Source organism: Nematolebias whitei, chromosome 4, assembly GCF_014905685.2.
Source record: "Nematolebias whitei isolate Nwh7 chromosome 4, NemWhi1, whole genome shotgun sequence".
NCBI classification, from domain to species: Eukaryota; Metazoa; Chordata; class Actinopteri; order Cyprinodontiformes; family Rivulidae; genus Nematolebias; species Nematolebias whitei.
The window spans coordinates 14,106,493-14,127,730 of record NC_056501.1 but is presented as its reverse complement, the minus strand read 5'-3'; the positions used below and the strand labels follow the sequence as shown (position 1 = coordinate 14,127,730).

Genomic DNA, 21,238 nt, shown 5'->3' with positions numbered 1-21,238 from the left:
GAAGGCCCAGTTAGGATATCCACATTGCTCTAGAGCCTGTCTTGTGTGGGATTTCTCCTTCTGCCTGGCTCCTGAGCTAGTGGGGACGCTGTCTGCTCTGTGATACAGAGTCCTGATGACTCCTAACTTGTGCTCCAAAGGGTGATGGGAGTCAAACTGCAAATACTGGTCTGTGTGGGTGGGTTTGTGGTATACCTCAGTTTGCAAATGTCCTCTATCAGAGACTGAGACTTCACAGTCCAAGAAAGCCAACTTGCCATTTTTTACATCTTCTCGTGTGAACTTGATGTATTTATCCACAGAGTTGATGTGGTCAGTAAAATGTTGGACTTCCTGAGATTTAATTTTAACCCAGGTGTCGTCAACATACCTGAACCAATGACTTGGTGGTGTCCCTGAAAAGGACGTCAAGGCTCTCTTTTCTACCTCCTCCGTGTACAGGTTGGCAACAATAGGAGAAACTGGAGACCCCATAGCACACCCATGTTTCTGCCTATAATATTGCTCCCCATATTTAAGAGACTGAGCTGAAAACAGCACCTCAGACTGAGGAAGTCTCTCGGATGAGAGACGAAACATTTCTATATTTTTTTGCTTTGTTTTGTTTTTTTGAATGTCCAGAGGACCAGATTGAACTTTTTTGGATTTTTCTACCTGGATTATTAAGCATGCATCAGGAGATTAATTGCTCAATTCTTTTTTGTTTTCCCGATGTTATGAATTCATCATTCCAACTTTTTATAGAATTCCCAAATATGAATTGAGAAAAATAAAGAATTTAAGCATTAACAGCTGAAGTTTTAGCTGTTTTATATTCAGTTTAACACCGTGCCAGCTGAGCTGCATAAATGTATTTTTTATAGAACAAGAATAATTAACTGCATGCCGGTGCAATATTTTCAACAATGTCATATTCTAAAGGGTTTAGCTGATCATTTAAAGCTTAAACTCAATTTTAATAAAATAAATCAATGTAGGAAACTTTGGTTTTAAGCTTGAAACGTTTTTATTTGAAAGATTTTTAGAGGGGAAATTGGTTTGTACTCTTTAATTTACAACACAGACTCTCCTCATCGAGGTCTTCATGGTTCTTGTCATCAATCGATGTTCTCAAGTCCCTGGTTAGGAGAAGAAGAAGAAAAAGCTTCAGACTTCATTTTGTTCAGGGTATATTTGCATAATATATAAACGTTTTAACATTAGTTAAAAGGTTAAGGCCACATGACTGACAATAAATGACAGAAGTGGTGAATGTGATGTACATATGTAAAGATTAGTTTCCTCAGTCACTGTAATGTTTTAAACATTGACTGTGTGTTGTTTTATTTTAAGGATATGCACAATTTGTGTAACTTTGAAAAGGTCAATTCACCTTGGATTCGAAGCTGCGACCCGTTCCTGACACTCGCGCGTCCCTCTGAAGCATGTACCATTGCCAACCATTCCGAACGACCCTTTTTTCCTGAAATGGGGAAAAAAAAATTCTTAGGCTGAAAGACGTCTAGGTTTTACAATTTAACGAAGTAGGTTCAAAGCCGTTGTTCTGAACACCGTCCTCACCTTTCCTCCATTCGCCCACCTATGGGCATGTGCGATCGTGATGCCGGGAATAGTCAAACACACTATCATAAGGCCCAAACCGGGGAGGATTTCGTACCACATGTTAACCAACTTTAAATTCCAGGCGCTAGAAAACAGCTCTAAGGACAACAGACTTGCCCGAACACGGTTTATTTTGCTGCCAAGCTAACAAAATGTCAACCGTACAGATGACCCGACTTCCGCTTTAAAAAGTACTTCCTGTCGAAGCTTTTCAAAATAAAAGCAGCGGGGGGACAATATCGCGGTGAAACAAAACACAGAAGCACTCATCTTAAACCTACAGAGGGAAAAACTTTTACAATAAAAGAAAAAGTTTTAGTTGCTAAATAAAAGTTGAATGTATTATATTCTGGAGGGAATGAAATGAAATAAAAATAAAAAAAAATTGAACGTTAGAAGAGACTCATGTTTTATCTAGAGCGCCCCCTTCCGGTGGGAGCTTTGAACTGCAAGTTCGGCCGTTTTACAGAGGAAGTCGCGGGGCAGTTAGTAAGGTTGCTACTAGCTGGCTAACTTGCTAAAAAAAGTAAACAAGTCTGATTGGTGACATGAGAAAAAACTGTGGATCTTTCTAGCTATTCAGACATGAAAGAAGACAAAGAAAACACTCGTCCGAAAGAGAAAAGAGTGGAGATAAAGTGTGAAGATGGAGAGAAAACAGAGAGGTCCAAGGAAAAGAAGGAGGCCTTGACAAAGGTAAAACTTGCTAGCTAAGCTAATGTTGCTAAGCCACCAGTGTTTGTAATTGGTAAAAGTTTCACATTAAGCGTGCTTTTAACATTGCTGCGTGTTTTTATTAGTTTTAGTATAAGATATTTTTATATAAAGGCACTAAACATATTTTAACTTTACAGACAACTTTAAAACAAATTACTTAATTCATCAGTTGGATGTGTTGTTCCGTGTTTTAGTGTAAACCTCTTAATTAACAATCTTTTTCTAGATTGTAATCAGACGATTGCCACCAAGTTTGACTAAAGAGGAGTTAGAAGAGCAGTTGCAGCCTCTTCCAGATGTGGATTACTTGGAGTTTTTCGCCAACGACACCAGGTGAGTCCACCTGTAAATCTGCCTTACTCTTAAAAATACACTTAACATTTCCCCTAGCATGTTTTTTCATTCAACCTTTATTTAGACAGGTTGATCCCACTGAGCCTCGGGACTCATTTACAAGAAATACCTGACCTGTTTTTATTACATGCCATGCCTTGTCATTTCAGCCTTTACCCCCATCTCTTCGCAAGGGCTTACATCAGTTTTAAAAATCAAGAGGACATTGTTCTTTTCAGAGATCGGTTCGATGGATACGTATTCATAGACCACAGAGGTAAGGAAGGGTTTTATATTTAACTAGACATCTATAAAGGTTGTTCTAAGAGTGGATCCAATACAACAATTTTGTCCACACACTGTTTTTCTACAGGACAGGAGTACCCAGCCATTGTGGAGTTTGCACCTTTTCAGAAAATAGCCAAGAAAAGAAGCAAAAAGAAGGACTCAAAATGTGGAACAATTACTGAGGGTAAAGGTTTACAAGTTTTAGGCTGTTTTTTTCCATTATCATATCAACAGAAATAACTTTAAAGACAGATCAGTTTAATACAAGTTCAAAACTTTTCTAAATTGATATATTTGACCTTTTTTTGCTTCTATTCCCTACATTAGGTCAAAAGAAAAAAAAATATTTCTGTTGATGTGTTGTGTTCATCTTAAATGAAATGTTAACATTTAATGTTCATGTCATTTTCTATGTTTATATTTGCACTTCTATCAGACCCCGAATATAAGAAGTTTCTTGACTGTTACAACGGAGATGAAGAGAAACTGACTTCCACAACGGAAACTCTGTTAGAGGAGCTGGAGGCTAAATCTAAGGAACTTGAAGGTTTGTTACATTGGTTTCATAACCGATACTGTATGAATTTAATGGTAAGATTTAAGAAGGTATAATTATTACCTCGACCTTAGCCAACACAAAAGTGTCTATAACTCAGTCAGTTTTACAAATGTTGAGTTCAATTTGTCTGCTAGTAGCTGGGATTCATTCCTAATATATACTCTTAAGTTCCAACACATCTTGTGAGATTTTGCAGTATTGCAGGAGATTTAGCATAGCATAATTTACAAGGTTTCACCAAAGTTGCTATAACTGCATCCCTTCTCATCATAGGATGCTTAGTTTAAAAGTCTGCCATGAAGGGAAGTGCGTGATGTGCATTTCATCAAGGGAAGCTAAGCCTTTAATTTAATGTTTTTGTTTCTTTCTAGCTAAAAAGACAACTCCTTTGCTGGACTTCCTGAAGAATAAACAGGTAAATATGTGGAACTGTGGTATAATATTTGAGGTAAGTCTGCTGCCTGTTTGAGAATGGCTTAACACTTCCTATTCTGATGTTCAGAGAATAAGGGAGGAAAAGAAGGAGGAGAGGAGAAGGAGGGAGCTTGAGCGCAAGCGTCTGCGTGACGAAGAGCGTCGCAAGTGGAGAGAGGAGGAGAGGAGGAAACGAAAAGAGGCTGAGAAAATGAAAAGGCTCGAGAAACCCACAGAGAAAGACAAGGATCACGTTAAGGATGAACCAAAAATCAAGGTTTGTGTTATGGTGCGATAAAGCAGTTTGAAACTTTCTCCAATTTGCAATATCGGTAATTTTTCCTCATGTTCAGCTCCTAAAGAAGCCGGACAGATCTGATGATGCAGAGTCTGAAAAACCCAAGGAGAAGGCCAAGAAACCAGAGAAGCCACAAAAAGAAGACAGATCAACAGGAGGCAGTGATCTAAAAAGGAGACAAAACACTGAACACAGGGAGGACCGTGAGAGGAAGTCAGTTTCTGTAGTCATTTTTTACACGTGTCATGCTCACTTTGAACAATGTAACCAAGCAAATGTTGTGACTTACTCTCAGATGGGATGAAAATGTGCGGAAGGAGTTCAGGGAGCGCAACGTAGAGCGAGACAGAGAGAGGGAGAAGGAGCGGCGGCAGAGAGAGAAGGAGCGCATCAGACGTCAGGACGAGGACAGGCGGAGAAGAAGGGAACAGCAGGATGGAGAGAACACCTTCAGAAAGCATGAAGAAATTAAAAAAGAAAGAGCCTTGGAGAAGAAGAGGAGTGAAAACATGTCAACCTCTCACTCGGAGAAGATGGAGAAGGCAGCCAAAGACCATAAAAAGGATGAGAGTGGTAAAAGAGAGCGCCTACGGAATAAGGTATGTGCTCAAAGATATCAGACCTTCAAGTTGTTTCTTAAAATTGTAAGGTGATTGAGTGAATTGTTTCTTTTGATCAGGACCGACCCGCCATTCAGTTGTACCAGCCGGGGGCCAGGAGCCGCAACCGTGCCACGGCAGGAGGAGGAGAAGCCAATTCTGCCGACAGGAAACCAGATACCGAGAACAAGAAAGTGTCTGAAAAAGGAGAAGATTGAGCAGATTTCTACTTCTGGTATTTGAGATTTGATGGGTAGACCGTGCACGGCTGACAAAACAGGGCTGCACCCAGCTCTCCCAGTCTCAGAGGTAAAGATAGTTGATCTTAGTGCCTGAATGTGACCCTCTTAAAATAATTTTTTTTTAGAGCGGTAACAAACGTTTCAACAGTTTGGCTGTGAGGCACATTATCTGAAGCCAAAGTTTTTGAGGACCATAGAAACTCAAAGTGACCTTACTTCAGTGTTGCTGCAATGATGGAAGAGTAATTTACACCATGTGAACATCTAAATAAAAGTCTGCAGTTTAATTACACCGTGTCAACATTGGCAAGTTCTGTGCTGTTTTCAGGACAATCCTTTTCATTTCTGTTTCCAGGTTCAAATGAAATCATGAAGCAAGAAATCTTTCATGGTCTAGTCACTCCATGTACATGTATATCAAACAAAGAAGGATTTAATCTGCTTGTCTGACTTACAGACAAGTTGTTTATGATGTGCTCATTTATATGCAACAGTAACGGAGAAATAGCCATTTCTGACTACTGCCGTGTAACATTATTCTTGCATGTAAACGTGGACGTTAAATAATCAGTGGGATCAACATGTGGCCTTTTCCTCTTTCTAACTCACCTGAAACTGTTTTGAACTTAATGCAGCATGGAAATGTATCACAGCTGATGAAGCTAATACAAACTGACACCAGTTTTGATGGAAATAAAAGGTATTTCCTAAAAGTTTGTTTCTGCTTTTACTTTTAACTGATACCCAAAGGTCACTACCGCCTTTAAAATGGTCCAGTGCTGCAACTGTGTAAGATTTATGTTGAAAATTGACAGAGTGATGCTTAAACTGTCAGGCGACTGTAAAAAGGCAATACATCACATATTGAACGAGCTGTTTATTTTTATGATACGCCAACTGTTTAAAATGCAAATCAATCAAATTTATTTTCAAGAGTGAAGGTTGGTTTTCCATTGATCATTACTGACAGTTACACATGCTCCGTGTCCATTGTTTTACTACCAGTTGATACACTTATTATCATCATCAGAGGTGTGTGATCAGTAGCACCTGGCTAGAACAGACCACCTTGGAGAGTACCAGTGTTTTCTCTTGATGGCTTTCATTAGGACCCAGTCACTTGTTTTTTCTGCTGGGCCTCTTTTCTGCGAGACAGCATTTGCGGAGACGACTTATTTTGCTGTTTAAACTTTAAACATATAGACAAAGTGTTAACTCTTCCCCATCTTGGAATTTTCCAAGTGATGGGGTTGTGGAAAGCTTCCTGATGTGGGCCTCACATTTCTTTGTGGATAATTCTTCAAGCATATCAGATGTTGTTGACAAAACAACAAAAGGCTGTGAAGCCATAATGCATAAATGCCCTATACCAACCATATCACCCCCCCACCCCCGCCAACAGGTGTAATACCATGTTTATGTGTACATGTTCTTTGGGGTCAATTCAGTTTATTTATAAAGCACCAAGTCACAACAGAAGTCATCTCAGGGCACTGAACAGAAACATTCATATACGGTACATAAAAGTTAATAACACTATTTATCTGAGGAGCAGACTGCTTTGAGTTTAACTCCATCACAGAACTCTAATCTTGAGCAAGCATGAAGGAGACAGTGGAAAGGAAAAACTCCCTCATGAGGAAGAAACCTCCAGTAGAACCAGGCTCAGGACAAGCAGCCATCTTCATACATCAGTGCACAGACTGCTCACAGAGTTATGTTACAGCATAACAGCCTTCGACAGCTCGGGTTTATGTGTTTAAAGGTCGCAAAGCAAATTTCACAGTCTGTTCAGGAAGAAGGCAAAAATAATGCTTCACATTCAATTCAAATCAATGTGGAGATTATGGCTTTTCTATCAGTTCAATTCAGTTGATCTATCTCGGGGCACTGAACAGAAACATTCATATTAAAATTCAGTTAGTAACATTTATCTAAAGTAGCCAGTGGATTGCATTGAGTCTTCATTTCATCGCAGTCTCTCATCCTGAACAAGCATGAAGGAGACAGTGGTAAGGAAAAACTCCCTCGTGACGAAGAAACCTCCAGCAGAACCAGGCTCAGGACAAGCTATTTCGACCGACTGAGAGGACAGGAAGGAAAAACTGACACAAAATGGCAGGTCCCTCTCTACAGTATAGGATTTATCAAAAATGACTATTTTAATCCCAGTCTTAAAACTAGACAATGTGTCAGCCTCACGGACAGAAACTGGAAGTTGGTTTCACAAGAGAGGAGCCTGATAACTGGAAGATCTTCCTCCCAGTCTGCTTTTGGAAACTCTAGGAACCACAAGTAAGCCTGCAGGCTGAGAGTGAAGTGCTCTATTACAAAAATATGGAACAGTAAGATCTGTACCATAAGATTTTTGAGAGCTTTGAAGATTAGAATTAAGGTTTTAAATTCTATTCTGAATTTGATATGGAGCCAATGGAGAGAAGCTAAAAGTGGAGAGATATGATCCAGTTAAGACTCTGGCAGCAGCATTTTGGATTAACTGAAGACTTTTTTAAACAAGTTTTAGGACACCCAGATAATAAACAATTGCAATAGTCCAAACTAGATGTGAAAAATGCATGAACCAGTTTTTCTGCATAATTTTTGGACAAGATGTTTATAATTTTAGCGAAATTATGCTGTTGGAAGAAGACAGATCTGATAATGTTTTTAATGTGGGGATTAAAGACATGTCCTGATTAAAAAAAAAAAAAAAACACCAAGGTTTTTTTTTTTTACATTAGAACTGTAGGCCAAGTTAATGTAATCCAGAGAAAGTGCTAAATTTATTCCTAAAATGCGCAGGTCCAAAATCCAAAACCTCTGTCTTGTCTGAGTTTAAAAGCTGAAAATTTAGGGTCATCCAGGTTTTATGTCTTTATGACATGCTTGTAGTTTTAGTAACTGATTGGATTCATTGAGTTTCGTGGCCAAATATAACTGTGCATCAGCATAACAATGAAAATTTATCCCATGCTATCCTGATGCATGCTCAATAATCCAGGTAGAAAAATCTAAAAAAGTTAAATCTGGTCCTCTGGACATTCAACCATGGTTTTGTTTTTTTTGAATGTCCAGAGGACCAGATTTAATTTTTTTTTAGATTTATCCCATGCTGTTTAAACACTTTACCTAATGGAAGCATATATAAGGTAAAGTGTATTGGTCCAAGCACTGAACACTGAGGAACTCCACGACTAACTTTGGCATATGAAGAAGATTCATTATTTACATTTACAAATTGGAATATATCAGATAAATATGATTCAAACCATTTTAGAGCTGTTCTTGTAATTCCAACATCATATTCAAGTCTCTATAGTAGAATATTATGATCAGCTGTATCAAATGCAGCACGGAGGTCTAACAGGACCAGTATAGACACAAGTCACAGGTCTATAACTGTGATGATTTGGTGTCATCCCATCTGCTGGTGTTGATCCACTGTGTTTTCTGAAGTCCAGTGAATGCAGCATCTACCAGGACATTATAGAGCACTTCATGCTCCTTCTGCTTAAAAGCTTTATGGAGATGCTGATTTCATTTTCCAGCAGGACCTGGCACCTGTCCATACTGCCAAAGGTACCAAAAGCTGTCTATCTAATATTCTAAGATTCTAATTTCTGAGACACTGAGGGTTTTTTTTTTTCATTATTTATAAGCTATAGTCATCAAAATCACAAGCTTGAAATGTTTCACACTGTGCAATGATTCTCTGTAATAAATGAGTTTCACTTTCTGAAACGAATGACAAAAACACTGACAGTTTTCACGATACAGTGTTCTAATTCTTTAAGATGCACCTGTACACTTAATACTCTGCGCATTGTGTCTCCTGACCGCTTGGTGTCGCTGTTTCAGAACCAGACAGAATAAAGATCTTGACGTCACTTCCTTCTTTCTCTTCGACCACCGCCATAGTGGTGAAAGGACTGTGGAGAAGATGGTAAATGTTAAATCCTTAATCATCCATTCCAGTTGTGCTTGTAAACCATCAGTAAAACGCTAAAAAATGTAAAAGACAATTTATAAAAATACCTAACTCTTGTATTTTGTTCGAAATTTTGAAGTTAAAGTTAAGAAGTGCACTAAGACGTGATGCTAGCTATGTTGGCTAATAGCTAACTTCCTTCGTAGGTTTAGTGTTGTAATAAAGACGTAAGTACAGTTTTAGACATATATTTGTTGCTGACTGGGATCTCTGGTGTTTTCAGTCGTCCCACAAGACTTTCAGGATCAAGCGTTTTCTCGCCAAGAAGCAGAAACAGAACCGGCCTATCCCTCAGTGGATCAGAATGAAGACCGGTAACAAGATCAGGTGAAGCCTTTTAATTTCATTAAAACACGGCGTAATATTACTGTTCTTTAACATGTTGATGCTTAAGTGAAACCGGATTTATTATTATTTCCCTTGTTACGACCAGCTTTAGTCTTCTAGTTCTTTTATGTTCATTAGCATGTGGGTTCTTGTTTACGTGTTTTTACATCTGCTTTTGTCAGATTAGCACCAGGTTAAGTATTTAACACGTGTTGTTTAACATTAGGGCATTTCATTGCTGGTGAGTTGGTTTTATTTAGTTCAGCACTCTCCACAATCAGTGTTGCCAGATGTCGCTGAAATAAACAATTAGTTAAAAAAAAAGCCCATAAAAGTGACCTATCCATAATAATCCCTGCAGCCTCACAATGAAGGATAGAGAATCCACTGATCAATAAATTTGTTTGGCGGTTCATGCAAAATATTTTTAAGGAACACCGTTTCCTTTTTAGATTTGTCTGCACTGGTTGATGCACCCAGCGGCCCTTGAATTCAAGGTTCTTGTCATTTGCATCACATGTGGTACATGAGGCAGAACGAAATTGTATACACAGGGTTCCAGTTACATCCAACAATAGCAAAAATATAAAGTGTAAAAAGAAATATTAAATAGGGATCTAAGATATATATATTAAGATATATGCAAAACGATAAAAGATCTAAGATGAATCGGGTGGTATCACTTGTATTTACAAGGGGGAGAGAGGAGAGAACACATTTTTCCTTAAGATGGTCAAAAAATCTAACCAATGAAGGAGGTGAATACCAGCCAATGAAACACAGAGTGGAGTCCTGCGTGTTGCTGTTGAGTTTTTGCGACAGGACAAACAAGGTGTCTTTGTTTAGTGGACAGACAAGCAGGAGTAAATGTGTGGATCTGCACCCGAGTTGAATCTTGTGGATGCATGCAGTTTTTTTTTAATAGTTTGGTTAGCAGGTACCACAGTTAAAACTATAAATATTCCTACAAGCAGTCCATAGTGACTGTACGTAATTCTTACTGTTAAAATGTAAAAAAAAAAAAAATTCATAGAGGGTTTGGAGAATTGTACGGATAGTATTTATTAGTTCGACTTCTCAGTGCTTTTCACAAAATGATGCTCTTGTCACTTTACAAATGATGAAATTAACCTTAGGCTTGACATATTTACAAAATAGTAAAACTTTGTGGATTTTGGACATATTATTTCCTCGAGGCTCAATGGGATTTACCTGTCTAAATAAAGGTTGAATGAAATATTTGGAATTGTTAATTGCCATATTTCATTATATTTGTTTATCATTTTAAGACTTTTTAAATAAGATAAGATAGAACTTTATTGACCCCGCAGGAAAATGTTGAATAGTGAATTGTCATTTGTATCAAGGTTAAAAATGTTCACCCATTACCCACGACTAAAGGAGTTTTACAGTGCAGAGTTTTGTTTGAACTTTTTTCATTATCTTAAAACCAAAACTGACACTTCATTTTATGACCTAAAGCTCATCAAAATTGACTCTAGTTGCTAGATATAAGTTAATTAAATGTCAATGTCACTTACTTTTCAAGTTTCTTGAGTTGTTTGTTTCTATGGTTTATAATGCTCTCTGATACTTTGTTTTATTGCTGAGCTGGTAAACTTAAGTTCAGAGACTTCTTGCTGACTAATACAGGAACTCCACATTATACAAAGCAGGTCTGCAATTGCAGCACTCCATATCAGTAGAGTGCTGTCATTAACCCTGCTGAGAGCATGTCTGCTACAGAGCCTCTCCTCACTGTGCTGGTGGTGGTGATGAAGCTCTGCAGCTGAACACCTCTGTTGATTTGACTTGTTGCCTCAATCTGTGTATAAAATTCTTACAGCAGTGTGCTTGTGTCATCACATAAACTGTTCTCGTGATTGCAGAGATATATTGGTGTCCAGAAGGGATGATATAATGACATTCAACTTTAAATATCATCAAGATAATATAAAACAGTTAAGCTAAATGGCCACCAAGACCAGTTTGTCTTTCTGTTCCTTCTGGCTGATCAGACGTGGCCGATGGAGGCGACCACATCCCGCACAAACACGAGCTTTCAGAAATGAAGCGCGCATCGAGGAACCAAGAGAGGCATTGAGCATAACTCGCATGCTTTAAGTGGATTGTGTTGCTTTAATTGTGATGAAAGTGTTATTTTCAAAACATGATTTAACTCAGTTTAGCAATTTAACTACTCCTGATAATGTAAACTTGCGTAATGAAATACACGCATCAATAGGTGGAGCATCACATACACTTTTTTTTTAAATCACCCCTGCTTCAAGGTCAAATGTTGAATAAGGTCTTTGCTTGTCAGGGCAGTTGCTATAGCTTGATGCAGCGTACGTGTTTTCAACTTGATACAAAATTGCTTTTGTTAAAAAATCAGTAATAAACCCGTTTGTGGTTTTGATCTCCTGACTGGGTGGTGCCACAAATCATGTCATTTCTTCACATCATTAGGCTTCAGAGCTGTCTTGCACATGTCGAGTAGGTAAGCTGTAGGCTGTTTTGGCTCTGTTACTACATCGCTTTGCAGGTGGGGTGGGTTAGCTTTGAACCCCTCGCTGCCTTAGTCCATTCAGAAATCACACTGCAGCGACCAGAAGGAGTCCAAGCCTCAACCTTAAGTGTTATGTGAAAGATCATATGGTCATAATTGTTGTGCAAAGTTGGTGCAGTGCAAAAAACTGATTTTAATAATCTGAACCAGCCCTTAAGTCTGTTTTCATGCTTCATAATGGTATTACTGGTCTTGGGTGATCATTTAATGGGAGCCATTATGCAAATTATATTTTTGCAGAGAATTTACAAGTTTAATTTTACTCTGGAAAGTTACGTCAATCTGTACTCTGTTTAGCCTATTCAATCTTGTACAATAATATGTTTGAGAAAAAAAAAAAAACTTTCTTGGTTAAGCATTTATCTACACATCAAAAAAAATTATGCTAAATGTTTCTTATACCAGATTTGCTTTCTCTACTACAGGTACAACTCCAAGAGGAGACACTGGAGAAGGACCAAGCTCGGCCTGTAAACACGATGTTCTGAGGATTCCTCCTCGACATCTGTCTGGACCTCCAGCTGCTGGGCCGGACCACAGGGAGGGATCTGTTGTCTGGAGCAGCAGTCGTTTTGTACAGTTACTCTGGTTCATGCTCATGTTTGACAATAAAAGATCAGTGATCAAACTTGAAAAGCAGAGATGCAAAGCATGTTTTTCTCTACAGCACATCACTTCGTAGACTGTTCTGTGATACAAAACAAATTAAAACTGATGGCACAGCCTTGCAAACACAAACTGGAAATGTAAATAAGTTTGATTTTATTTCAGTGTTAGACGGATAGAATTCAGTACTCTTGATTTTGCAGCAAGAAATAAATTAATGTTCAGATGGAAAACATGTTTTATCTTAAGCAAACATTGCACATTAAAATAAATTCAGTTCATCACAAAAATAAGCCACTAAAATGTACAGGAAAGTGTCGGAATAATCCTGTAGAGTTCACGTTATTATCAGGGTTAAATGTTAAAATTGAAGCTGAATTGTTACTGCTGAGACAAAGTTAAACATAATTTCAGGATTTGTATCCATGAAATGAAAAAGAGGACCACAGCTTTTTGAAAGACCCAGTTGTCCAGTTGCCCTTCCTCTTTCGCTCCAGGTGGTTCTGTTCTTCAGGCCCTCCTTCCACCTCGGGCGCAATCAGGTTCACTGCGCATGCGCAGTTATTGTTAATGTTTAGATTTTGCGCACATCGATCGCCGTGCTCGTCGTCCCACGTTCCCAGCAGCTCTTTCATCGCCTGCGGGGCGTCCTCCTTCAGATACTGCCAGGCTCTCCTCCCGTTGTAATCCATGATATCCACGTCGGCGCCGAAGGCTCCGACCAGCAGCTTGATGACCGGGAACTGGCCGTGCATGCTGGCCACGTGCAGCGGCGTCAGCCCCCCGCTGCCCCGCAGGTTCACGTTCACCTGGAGCCCCGCGCTCTCCGTGTACCGCAGGAGTTTGAGCAGAGTCTCGTCCTGTCCCCTCTTGGACAGCCAGTGCAGGACCGAGTACCCGCTGATGAAGTCCCGCCTGGTCAGCAGACTGGGCTCCTCAGAGACGAAGTCCAGGAGGGTTTCGTAGTTCCCCTCCGCGGCCGACAGCATCCAGGCGTGCTCCATCGGGTACAGAGCCCAGTCCGCGTCCTGCTGGGACTCTGACGAGCTCGGCCTGTGCGAAGAGCAGAAGCTGAGCCCGCTGTGAGACGACTGACCCAGGAGCAGCTGCTTCAGATGGTGTTTGCGCGTGGCGGATGTGATCGATGCTCTCTCCGGAGCGGAGCTGTCCCAGACCTCCTGCTGCCTCTGCAGCCGCGACCTGCGCTGGGAGGCTCCGGGAAGCACCGGGAGGCCATATCTGGACAGCCGCTCCACAACGGAGCTCTGTCTGGACGACCCGCCGTGGGCAGCTGGTTCGGATCCAGAATAGTCCGATCCCCCCGTGTTCATGCTGCTCTGCAGAGTCCAAAGGCTACTTCCTTTTCGTTTAGACAACACCCTGAGGATGTCTCCGTTCAGCAGCTTCAGCTCCGTCTGTTCTACGGCTCATTTCCTGCGTTAAGAAAACATTTGATGCTGCTGCTGCTTTTTAAAACACGTTTGCATGAATCGCTTTAACTCACCTGCTGGGGCTTACACCCACCCACCAGTTGGACAGAGCATCATAATGCAGGTGAAACTCCTCGAACTTTACTCCAGTTTCTGGAATACAGAGGTTCTACTTTGCTTCGCAAGAGGAACTGAGAAAGTTTGTTCTCATCTCTCGAAACAATGACGAGAATCCCACACATGTGACCACTGGTGGACTTTAAAAGCAGGAAGTCAGTTTACTACCCAGATCCTCCCAGCTGGTCAATATAAAGTGCAACGCAGATTAAGAACAGTAAATTTTATTTCACTCAAAATCGAAAAACAGTGCAAGAAAACATTAAAATTCATATTGAGGTTCTGGAGGAAGCTCGATGGTCAGCTCATCCAGCGTTTGAAGAAAAGCTTCCAGCTCCATACGATCTGAAAACGAGCAAATATAGGTTTCAAGTTGCACTCCTGATTCAAAAGCTTCAATTAGGTGCTGCATAAGGGTTTCATTAAAAAAAAAGGGCTACAAACGGGCCTTTACAAAAGTCCTAAAATCATACGTCTGAGCATAACTGTTCCCAAAACACCAATATGCAAGGGCTGTGTTAGAGGAACAAAGACCTTAAGAAACCCCTACTGTTAAGGTGTTTAGGTGTGAACTGCCAATCTACATGTGTGTGCGTCTTATCTCACTCAGCCTTATAATCTGAATCTCTCGCTCACTGCTCTTTGAATTGAGAAGGCTCCTCGGATGAGGAGCGAAACGTCTTCTGTTACAAATAAAGTCCAGTTGTTTTTGTATTTAACGCTTTTTGAATTCTAATGATAAAAAATTTAAAAAAAGTTAAGTCGTTTTGAGAAAAATTAATGATCTTTACATCTTGGTCACTCCTTTACTTTGTAGAACTAACAAGCCTTAAATCAGGTGAATTTTAACGAGGCCCTGATAAGGGTCTTCATACCTGAACGTTTTGGCATCTTCAGAGGCAACGGGTTTGGGAGTGGAGAGATTTCTTCTAGGTCGTCCTCAAACAGATCAGAACAAGTTTGTGAAAAACAGGCCAGTCCAGGAAGAGCCAAGCTGCTAAGAGGAATCAAGTCCTCGGGAACACTGTACCTCTCAAACTCTGGAAGATTAAAACATTTTGAAATTCATAAATAGATAACCCTTTGCTGGAAAATTACTACAATTGAACAAACTCATGTTCTGCAGAAGTGATACAAGGAATGGGGAAGGAGAAATATAAATTAAATAAAAAATTACATTTTCCAACTTGGTCACATTTTACATAAATTGATATGCAGCAGACAAACAGTTATGATGAAAATCCTGAACACCAACAGCCTGACAATTTTTTTTAATCTTTTTTTTTAATCTTTTTTTTATATACATAACCGAGTAGGGAAATATTCAAACCGTGGTAACAAAATATACCTAATGGGTCGTAAGGGATGAACTGCTCAATTTCTGGATATTCTTCTGTTAAAATCTGAGGGGCAGGTTTGGCTTTGGTTTCCTGTTGAGAAATAAACAGAGTGGTTAACGGTTTGAGAATGGAGACACATTAAACTTCTATTGCTGTAGGCAACATCTAGAAAAGCATTTGACCTACTTTGTTTAAAAACACCATTTTAGATGAAGCACAGCAATACTGTCAGTTAAAAACAAAATTTGCACACTGAATTAAAAAACTGTCACATTTGTAAAAAATATATATATAAAAACAATGCTAATTATTAAGCAGAAGTTAAGGTATTAACTTGGGCATTATTAATACATTTGTTAGAAACTATGAACTTGTAGATAGATCTTAGTGTGCGTGTCTAACCTGTGGCTTTAAAAGTTTCTTCTCTTGTGCACCGACAGCAGAGGTCGAAAGTTGGTTTACCATTCCAAAAGCTCTGCGCCCCGATGGCAGAGGGGTTTTAATAGTTTTGGCAGTCTCAGACTTGAGAAGTTTCTCTGACAGAAAAATTAGTGAAAGATCATTGTACATTCCCACACAACAGATCCCTGCCAGAAGGGAAAAAACAAAATCAAACTGGTGGTTTCGCACCTGGTGCAGATTGAAGTCGCTGTCGCAGCTTCAGTGTAGGTGCTTGGAGAAAAGCATTTTCTTGCTCCGTGAAGATCACGTTTGCCATCGTCACTGAAAAACAAGCCGATATTAAAAACTTCTTTACAGACTCTTAACAGGGCTTTTTCTAAAAACAACAGATCAATAACTTTCATGAAGTTCCCAATAAAACAAGTTTAATGAAATTAAACCTTGGCATTCAGCTGAGTCAGTGCAAGTGTATTTTTGTGCACCTAAAAGTGATTACATTAGATAAGTTTTAAAGAATACATTTCTGTTAGTACCACCCATCAGTGTGTCGTGTGAAGAGAAAACTGAAGGTCACCAGATTTGAGATTTAACACAATGAACTGTAATTTATATACAAAATGTTTAGTAGTTGTCTGTTATAATTTAAAACAAAAACAAGTCGTGAGTGCTTCAACTTAAAATAGTTCATTTCTGCTATCCATTCCAATATTCAAATTTAGAAAAACCGAATATTGGCATCAATTAGCGTTAACAAGTAACCCTCTGATTAAATATCCTGATGCATGCTCAATAATCCAGGTAGAAAAACCTCTGATTAAACTACAATGAAAACAAAAAGTTCAACGTTACTTTGAAGCACTTCAGTGTCGACCTAGTTCTTCGGAACTTTGAACGTTTAACCAAATATTTTAACTATATTTATCTAAATAACTACTATGGCGGACTGTTTATTTCGCCGTTAGCCAGTACTGGAGATTCTTAAATATTAGCTTTTGGCTAGCTCTGTCAAGTTACCGACAATCCATGAGCTTATTGATGTTAGCAAGCTAGGAATGCTTGAGAAATACGATATTACCTAACAAACTGTTTCCTCTAAATCACCTTACCTCTACAAGTTCGTAAAATTCTGCACAACACCTCAGACTCGCTCCTTTTTCAGTTAAAGTTGTAAATTTGTGTCACCAACAACAATTTCCACGGCTCAACTTTAAATTCATTGCCTTCTTCCTATTGGTCAATAAAGCACACGTGACCAAAATAGGCGGTTCCCTAAATTTCATTTCGTCACTGGCTAGAAGACAGATGAAATTCATTAATTGAAACATCTTGTTTTTTAACGTTTGTTGTTACACTCTCTTTACAAATGTCTCTGATATTACATTAAAAAAACAAAAATTTGTTTGCAGATGCCATTTATTTACGACTGGTTTTCATTTTAATTAAGTCACTTGAGTTTGTATGTAACGTTCTGGTTCTTCGGAACTTTGAACGTTTAACTAAATATTTTAACTATATTTATCTAAATAACTACTATGGCGGACTGTTTATTTCGCCGTTAGCCAGTACTGGAGATTCTTAAATATTAGCTTTTGGCTAGCTGTCAAGTTACCGACAATCCATGAGCTTATTGATGTTAGCAAGCTAGGAATGCTTGAGAAATACGATATTACCTAACAAACTGTTTCCTCTAAATCACCTTACCTCTACAAGTTCGTAAAATTCTGCACAACACCTCAGACTCGCTCCTTTTTCAGTTAAAGTTGTAAATTTTTGTCACCAACAACAACTTCCACGGCTCAACTTTAAATTCATTGCCTTCTTCCTATTGGTCAATAAAGCACACGTGACCAAAATAGGCGGTTCCCTAAATTTCATTTCGTCACTGGCTAGAAGACAGATGAAATTCATTAATTGAAACATCTTGTTTTTTTAACGTTTGTTGTTACACTCTCTTTACAAATGTCTCTGATATTACATTAAAATAACAAAAAATTGTTTGCAGATGCCATTTATTTACGACTGGTTTTCATTTTAATGAAGTCACTTGAGTTTGTATGTAACGTTCACTACCCTTTCCATTCATTACAGACGGAACCATATCCGCGTTATGTATGGGGGGGATTCACTTTCACTTTATCGTATTTTTACTATCTTACTCAGCTATACAGACAACGTTCCCCGAGAAATAAGCAACAGATATAATCATTTTTATTAGTATTATCATCAATATTTTAGTTTTTGTCTTTGCAAAAGACAAAAGCGAAATTCCTTGATGAAATGGTACGTTCCTAGCTTTCTGTAACGGCGCAGCTTCGTCGGCTAAAGTCAGAGGTAGCGGTAGTTTCCTCCAGCTAACTGCACTCACCATGGCGTCAACTGAGATTGCAAGGCAAGCTGTAAGTAGCCTGTTGTACTCCAGGATGCTGTCGTCACGTATATTAAAATTTCAATAATTCATTCATTTTATTATAGGATTTGTAAAAAAAAAAATCGGGGGTAGGTTTAGCTTGCTTGCTAACGGACGCCCGTCTTTCTCTCGCCATTTCCATACCATTGTTAAATTGATTAAATTGTTATCTTTAGACGAAATCATACTGTGAATTTCACATCAATATTAAATATGTGATTTTTAAATGAAGGAACAATACCGCTGTAGCTATTTACGGCGCAATATTTCCATTCCAGAGACAATTACTTGCCATGAATAATGCGGCGCCTTTGATTTCCTTGTGCTAAAATCGTTAGCTTAAATAAAACTGCTAACGAAATGGCGCCTTTAAACGCCTTGAATTAAACGTAGCAAAGTATGTTTGGTAATAGGACGCGAACCTACACCTCGGCAGGCCATTCATTCTGAAAAAAACCCCTCTTCAGCACTACAGCTTCGGTACTCATTTCCGTTGTGGTTTCACTCAAGTCTCCTGAACTTTCACACGGGCGTTGTCTAAATTATATGAAAAATGTGGACAATACGGATTCCACACGGTGGCTACAGACTAGGGACATAAAACACTTGTTTGTCTTGCTTGCTTAAGTAGAAAAAGGAAGCCACTTAACCCAGATGGAGTGCTTGGAATAGCAAGGTTGTGCAGTTTGATGTCCCTTTGTGGCCCAATGAATAGAACCGGCTGTGTGCTACTTGGCTTTGAGTCATGAAGAGAGGGGATGATTTTAGGAATGCTGAGCATTATAAAGGCAGTTTGTTGATATGCATTGCCCACCCAGGCTTACAGCTGTTCAAACTTCCTTTCAACCGTCCAAATAATCCCCAACTGACCAGCAACACCAGCTTGCTCGGCTGTTTTAAATTGATCCTCAGCGTATTTTTACCCTCAAAGTCTTCACCAAATTGGACAACCACACTGTGTTATGTTAAGCCACATAATGGCCAGTTTGTCTGAGGTTTAGCTGGTGAAGAGCTTATGCTTCTGGCATCTAATGTGCATTCTTTGCTTTCCTGCAGCTCTTAATATAAATTCAAGCAGCAGAAACCAGAATCTCACAGATCAAGATGCTTGCTACCAGCTTCACACCCCCACACACATTCAACGGTGCATTTACCGTACTCTTGCTTTTAGTGTGACAGTAGAATAAATGAAGGAACTGTCAACATAAAATGAGAAGTTCATGTTAGTGAAAGATTTCAGTCCATACTCTGAACGTTTTGCTTTTTGCCTCTTCTTTGTAGCTGTAATTTCATTAAAATACTTTTTATTTAACGTTTATTTTTAGGGTTTTTTTTTGTGATTACAATTATTGTGACATGAACAGTCTTATCTTTCCATATATGTACACTGTGGTTTCAAACTGTCTCGAGTGACGGAAGAGAGCTGCTGCTCAGAAAACAGGAAGTGAATTAGACTGCACCTGAAGTCATGCTCATTCTCTAACAATCGTATCATAGATGACGGTAATGAGATGTTTGTCTGAAAAGAACAATACAATGAGATTTTTTTTATTCTTTAAACATTGTGAACCTTTTCTCAGCTATAAGTGCATAGTATTTCACCGAGATTTTTTTAATGCAAAGTTGTTTTTTTTAACTGATTCATTGTGGTCAATTCTTGTGCTTTTAGGGTGAAGGAGTCCGTGCTGTGCCTCTGGCGGGCCATGTTGGATTTGACAGTATGCCTGACCAGTTGGTCAACAAGTCTGTCAACCGTGGCTTCTGCTTCAACATCCTCTGCGTTGGTGAGTGCAACAAACATATTAGCTTTATTATTTAGGCTTGGAGGTCTAAATACACTTGATTTTGTTTTCATAAAGTAGTTTTGCATTCTGTTGGCTCCGTTATCAAGATGCTCTTCTTTGCAATGCTTTACAAACGTTTTGAGGGTAGTGGGCATTGTTGTTCTGTATTTTTGCTCCCTGTAAAACTTTAGCTTTATTAATTACTTGACTTGTTCAGCCAAATGCATTTGACATAACCAAAATCACTTAAATTTAATAAAACCTAAATGAACAGTTCAGCAATAAATATTAGCATAACTTAGGTGATAAAGTTTAGTTTCAGTTTTAGCAATGTTAAGAATAAAATGGTCATTTCAGGAACAGCAAAATGTTGCGTTCCTAATATTTGCTTGGCACAATGAGCCAACTGAGAATAGGCAACAGTGACTTGTGTTTTGTTATGTGAAATATTAAGAATTATTTTTCCTGGTAGGGGCCCATTAAAAGTCCAGAGAACAATCAGTGCGTCTTGGTTTCACAATTGTTTGGGAATGCTTTGTGTTTCCAAAACACACTATTGTAACTGTACTCTTCTTTCTTTTTTAATGACTTTGTCATTAACTTTGCCTATCCCTACAAACAAATACTAATTAAAAAAAAATTCAACAAAGTTCATAGTGTTTTAGGAGATTGATCTTTGTCTTTTTCCCTTTTAAAGTGTGCACTGGTTAGAAACTGTCAAATGGTGTTCAAAATCTAAGTGTAGTGTTTATTTCGATTTAAAACTAGTACCATACCATACCACTTTATTTATAGAGCACTTAAAACAGCTACAAGGCCAACCAAAGTGCTGTACAGACAAAACAACAGGTAACACACAAAGCAAAATACAAAATGAGGTAAATCAGAATAAAGACATAAAAACGATGCAGATAATGACGACAAACCAGTGTTGAGCATACAGGTTCAAAACACATATCATCTGGTGTTGAAAGCTACTCAATAGTAGTGGGTTTTTAAACGGGACTTGAAAACCGAGAGGGAGGGGGCCTGTCTGACAAACAGAGGTAACTCGTTCCAAAGTCTTGGTCCTGCTACAGAGAAGGCCCTGTCACCTCTGCACTTAAGACGAGTTCCTGGAACTGTGAGGAACAACTGGTCCGCTGACCTCAGGGAATGTGGTGGGACATACGGTTGTAGCAGATCAGAGAGATGGGGGGTGGGGGGGGGGGGGGGG

General features: G+C 39.0%; 6 protein-coding genes across 6 annotated transcripts in view; 3 read left to right on the top strand and 3 right to left on the bottom strand.

Moving 5' to 3' along the window:
- Positions 1–987: 987 nt before the first annotated feature.
- On the bottom strand, positions 988–1,782 carry ndufa1 (NADH:ubiquinone oxidoreductase subunit A1). Its single transcript, XM_037675715.1, has 3 exons — positions 1,561–1,782; positions 1,373–1,462; positions 988–1,118 (listed from the first exon to the last, which is right to left on the bottom strand). The coding sequence occupies exons 1-3, from the start codon at positions 1,660–1,662 to the stop codon at positions 1,098–1,100; spliced, it is 213 nt and encodes a 70-aa protein (XP_037531643.1). The 5' UTR covers positions 1,663–1,782; the 3' UTR covers positions 988–1,097.
- A 282-nt stretch (positions 1,783–2,064) lies between these two features.
- Positions 2,065–5,726, top strand: upf3b (UPF3B regulator of nonsense mediated mRNA decay). Its single transcript, XM_037675714.1, has 10 exons — positions 2,065–2,298; positions 2,546–2,652; positions 2,823–2,929; positions 3,026–3,124; positions 3,377–3,487; positions 3,871–3,914; positions 4,002–4,190; positions 4,267–4,424; positions 4,507–4,810; positions 4,891–5,726. Exons 1-10 carry the CDS (start codon positions 2,188–2,190, stop codon positions 5,026–5,028), a joined length of 1,368 nt encoding a protein of 455 aa, XP_037531642.1. The 5' UTR covers positions 2,065–2,187; the 3' UTR covers positions 5,029–5,726.
- Positions 5,727–8,932: 3,206 nt separating this feature from the next.
- rpl39 (ribosomal protein L39) lies at positions 8,933–12,572 on the top strand. The gene is made up of 3 exons (XM_037675712.1): positions 8,933–8,995; positions 9,264–9,367; positions 12,362–12,572. Exons 1-3 carry the CDS (start codon positions 8,993–8,995, stop codon positions 12,408–12,410), a joined length of 156 nt encoding a protein of 51 aa, XP_037531640.1. The 5' UTR covers positions 8,933–8,992; the 3' UTR covers positions 12,411–12,572.
- Positions 12,573–12,930: 358 nt separating this feature from the next.
- sowahd (sosondowah ankyrin repeat domain family d) lies at positions 12,931–13,949 on the bottom strand. The gene has a single exon (XM_037675711.1). The coding sequence runs from the start codon at positions 13,871–13,873 to the stop codon at positions 12,953–12,955; it is 921 nt and encodes a 306-aa protein (XP_037531639.1). The 5' UTR covers positions 13,874–13,949; the 3' UTR covers positions 12,931–12,952.
- Positions 13,950–14,351: 402 nt separating this feature from the next.
- pttg1 (PTTG1 regulator of sister chromatid separation, securin) lies at positions 14,352–17,025 on the bottom strand. The gene is made up of 6 exons (XM_037675710.1): positions 16,938–17,025; positions 16,060–16,152; positions 15,832–15,965; positions 15,438–15,519; positions 14,965–15,129; positions 14,352–14,434 (listed from the first exon to the last, which is right to left on the bottom strand). The coding sequence occupies exons 2-6, from the start codon at positions 16,145–16,147 to the stop codon at positions 14,352–14,354; spliced, it is 552 nt and encodes a 183-aa protein (XP_037531638.1). The 5' UTR covers positions 16,148–16,152; positions 16,938–17,025.
- A 1,139-nt stretch (positions 17,026–18,164) lies between these two features.
- Positions 18,165–21,238, top strand: part of sept6 (septin 6) — a 16,948-nt gene continuing 13,874 nt past the window's right edge. Inside the window, exons 1-2 of the mRNA XM_037675213.1 lie at positions 18,165–18,227; positions 19,908–20,022. Of these exons, the coding sequence (XP_037531141.1) occupies positions 18,198–18,227; positions 19,908–20,022 (145 nt within the window). The 5' untranslated portion in view covers positions 18,165–18,197. The remainder of the gene's footprint in view (positions 18,228–19,907; positions 20,023–21,238) is intronic.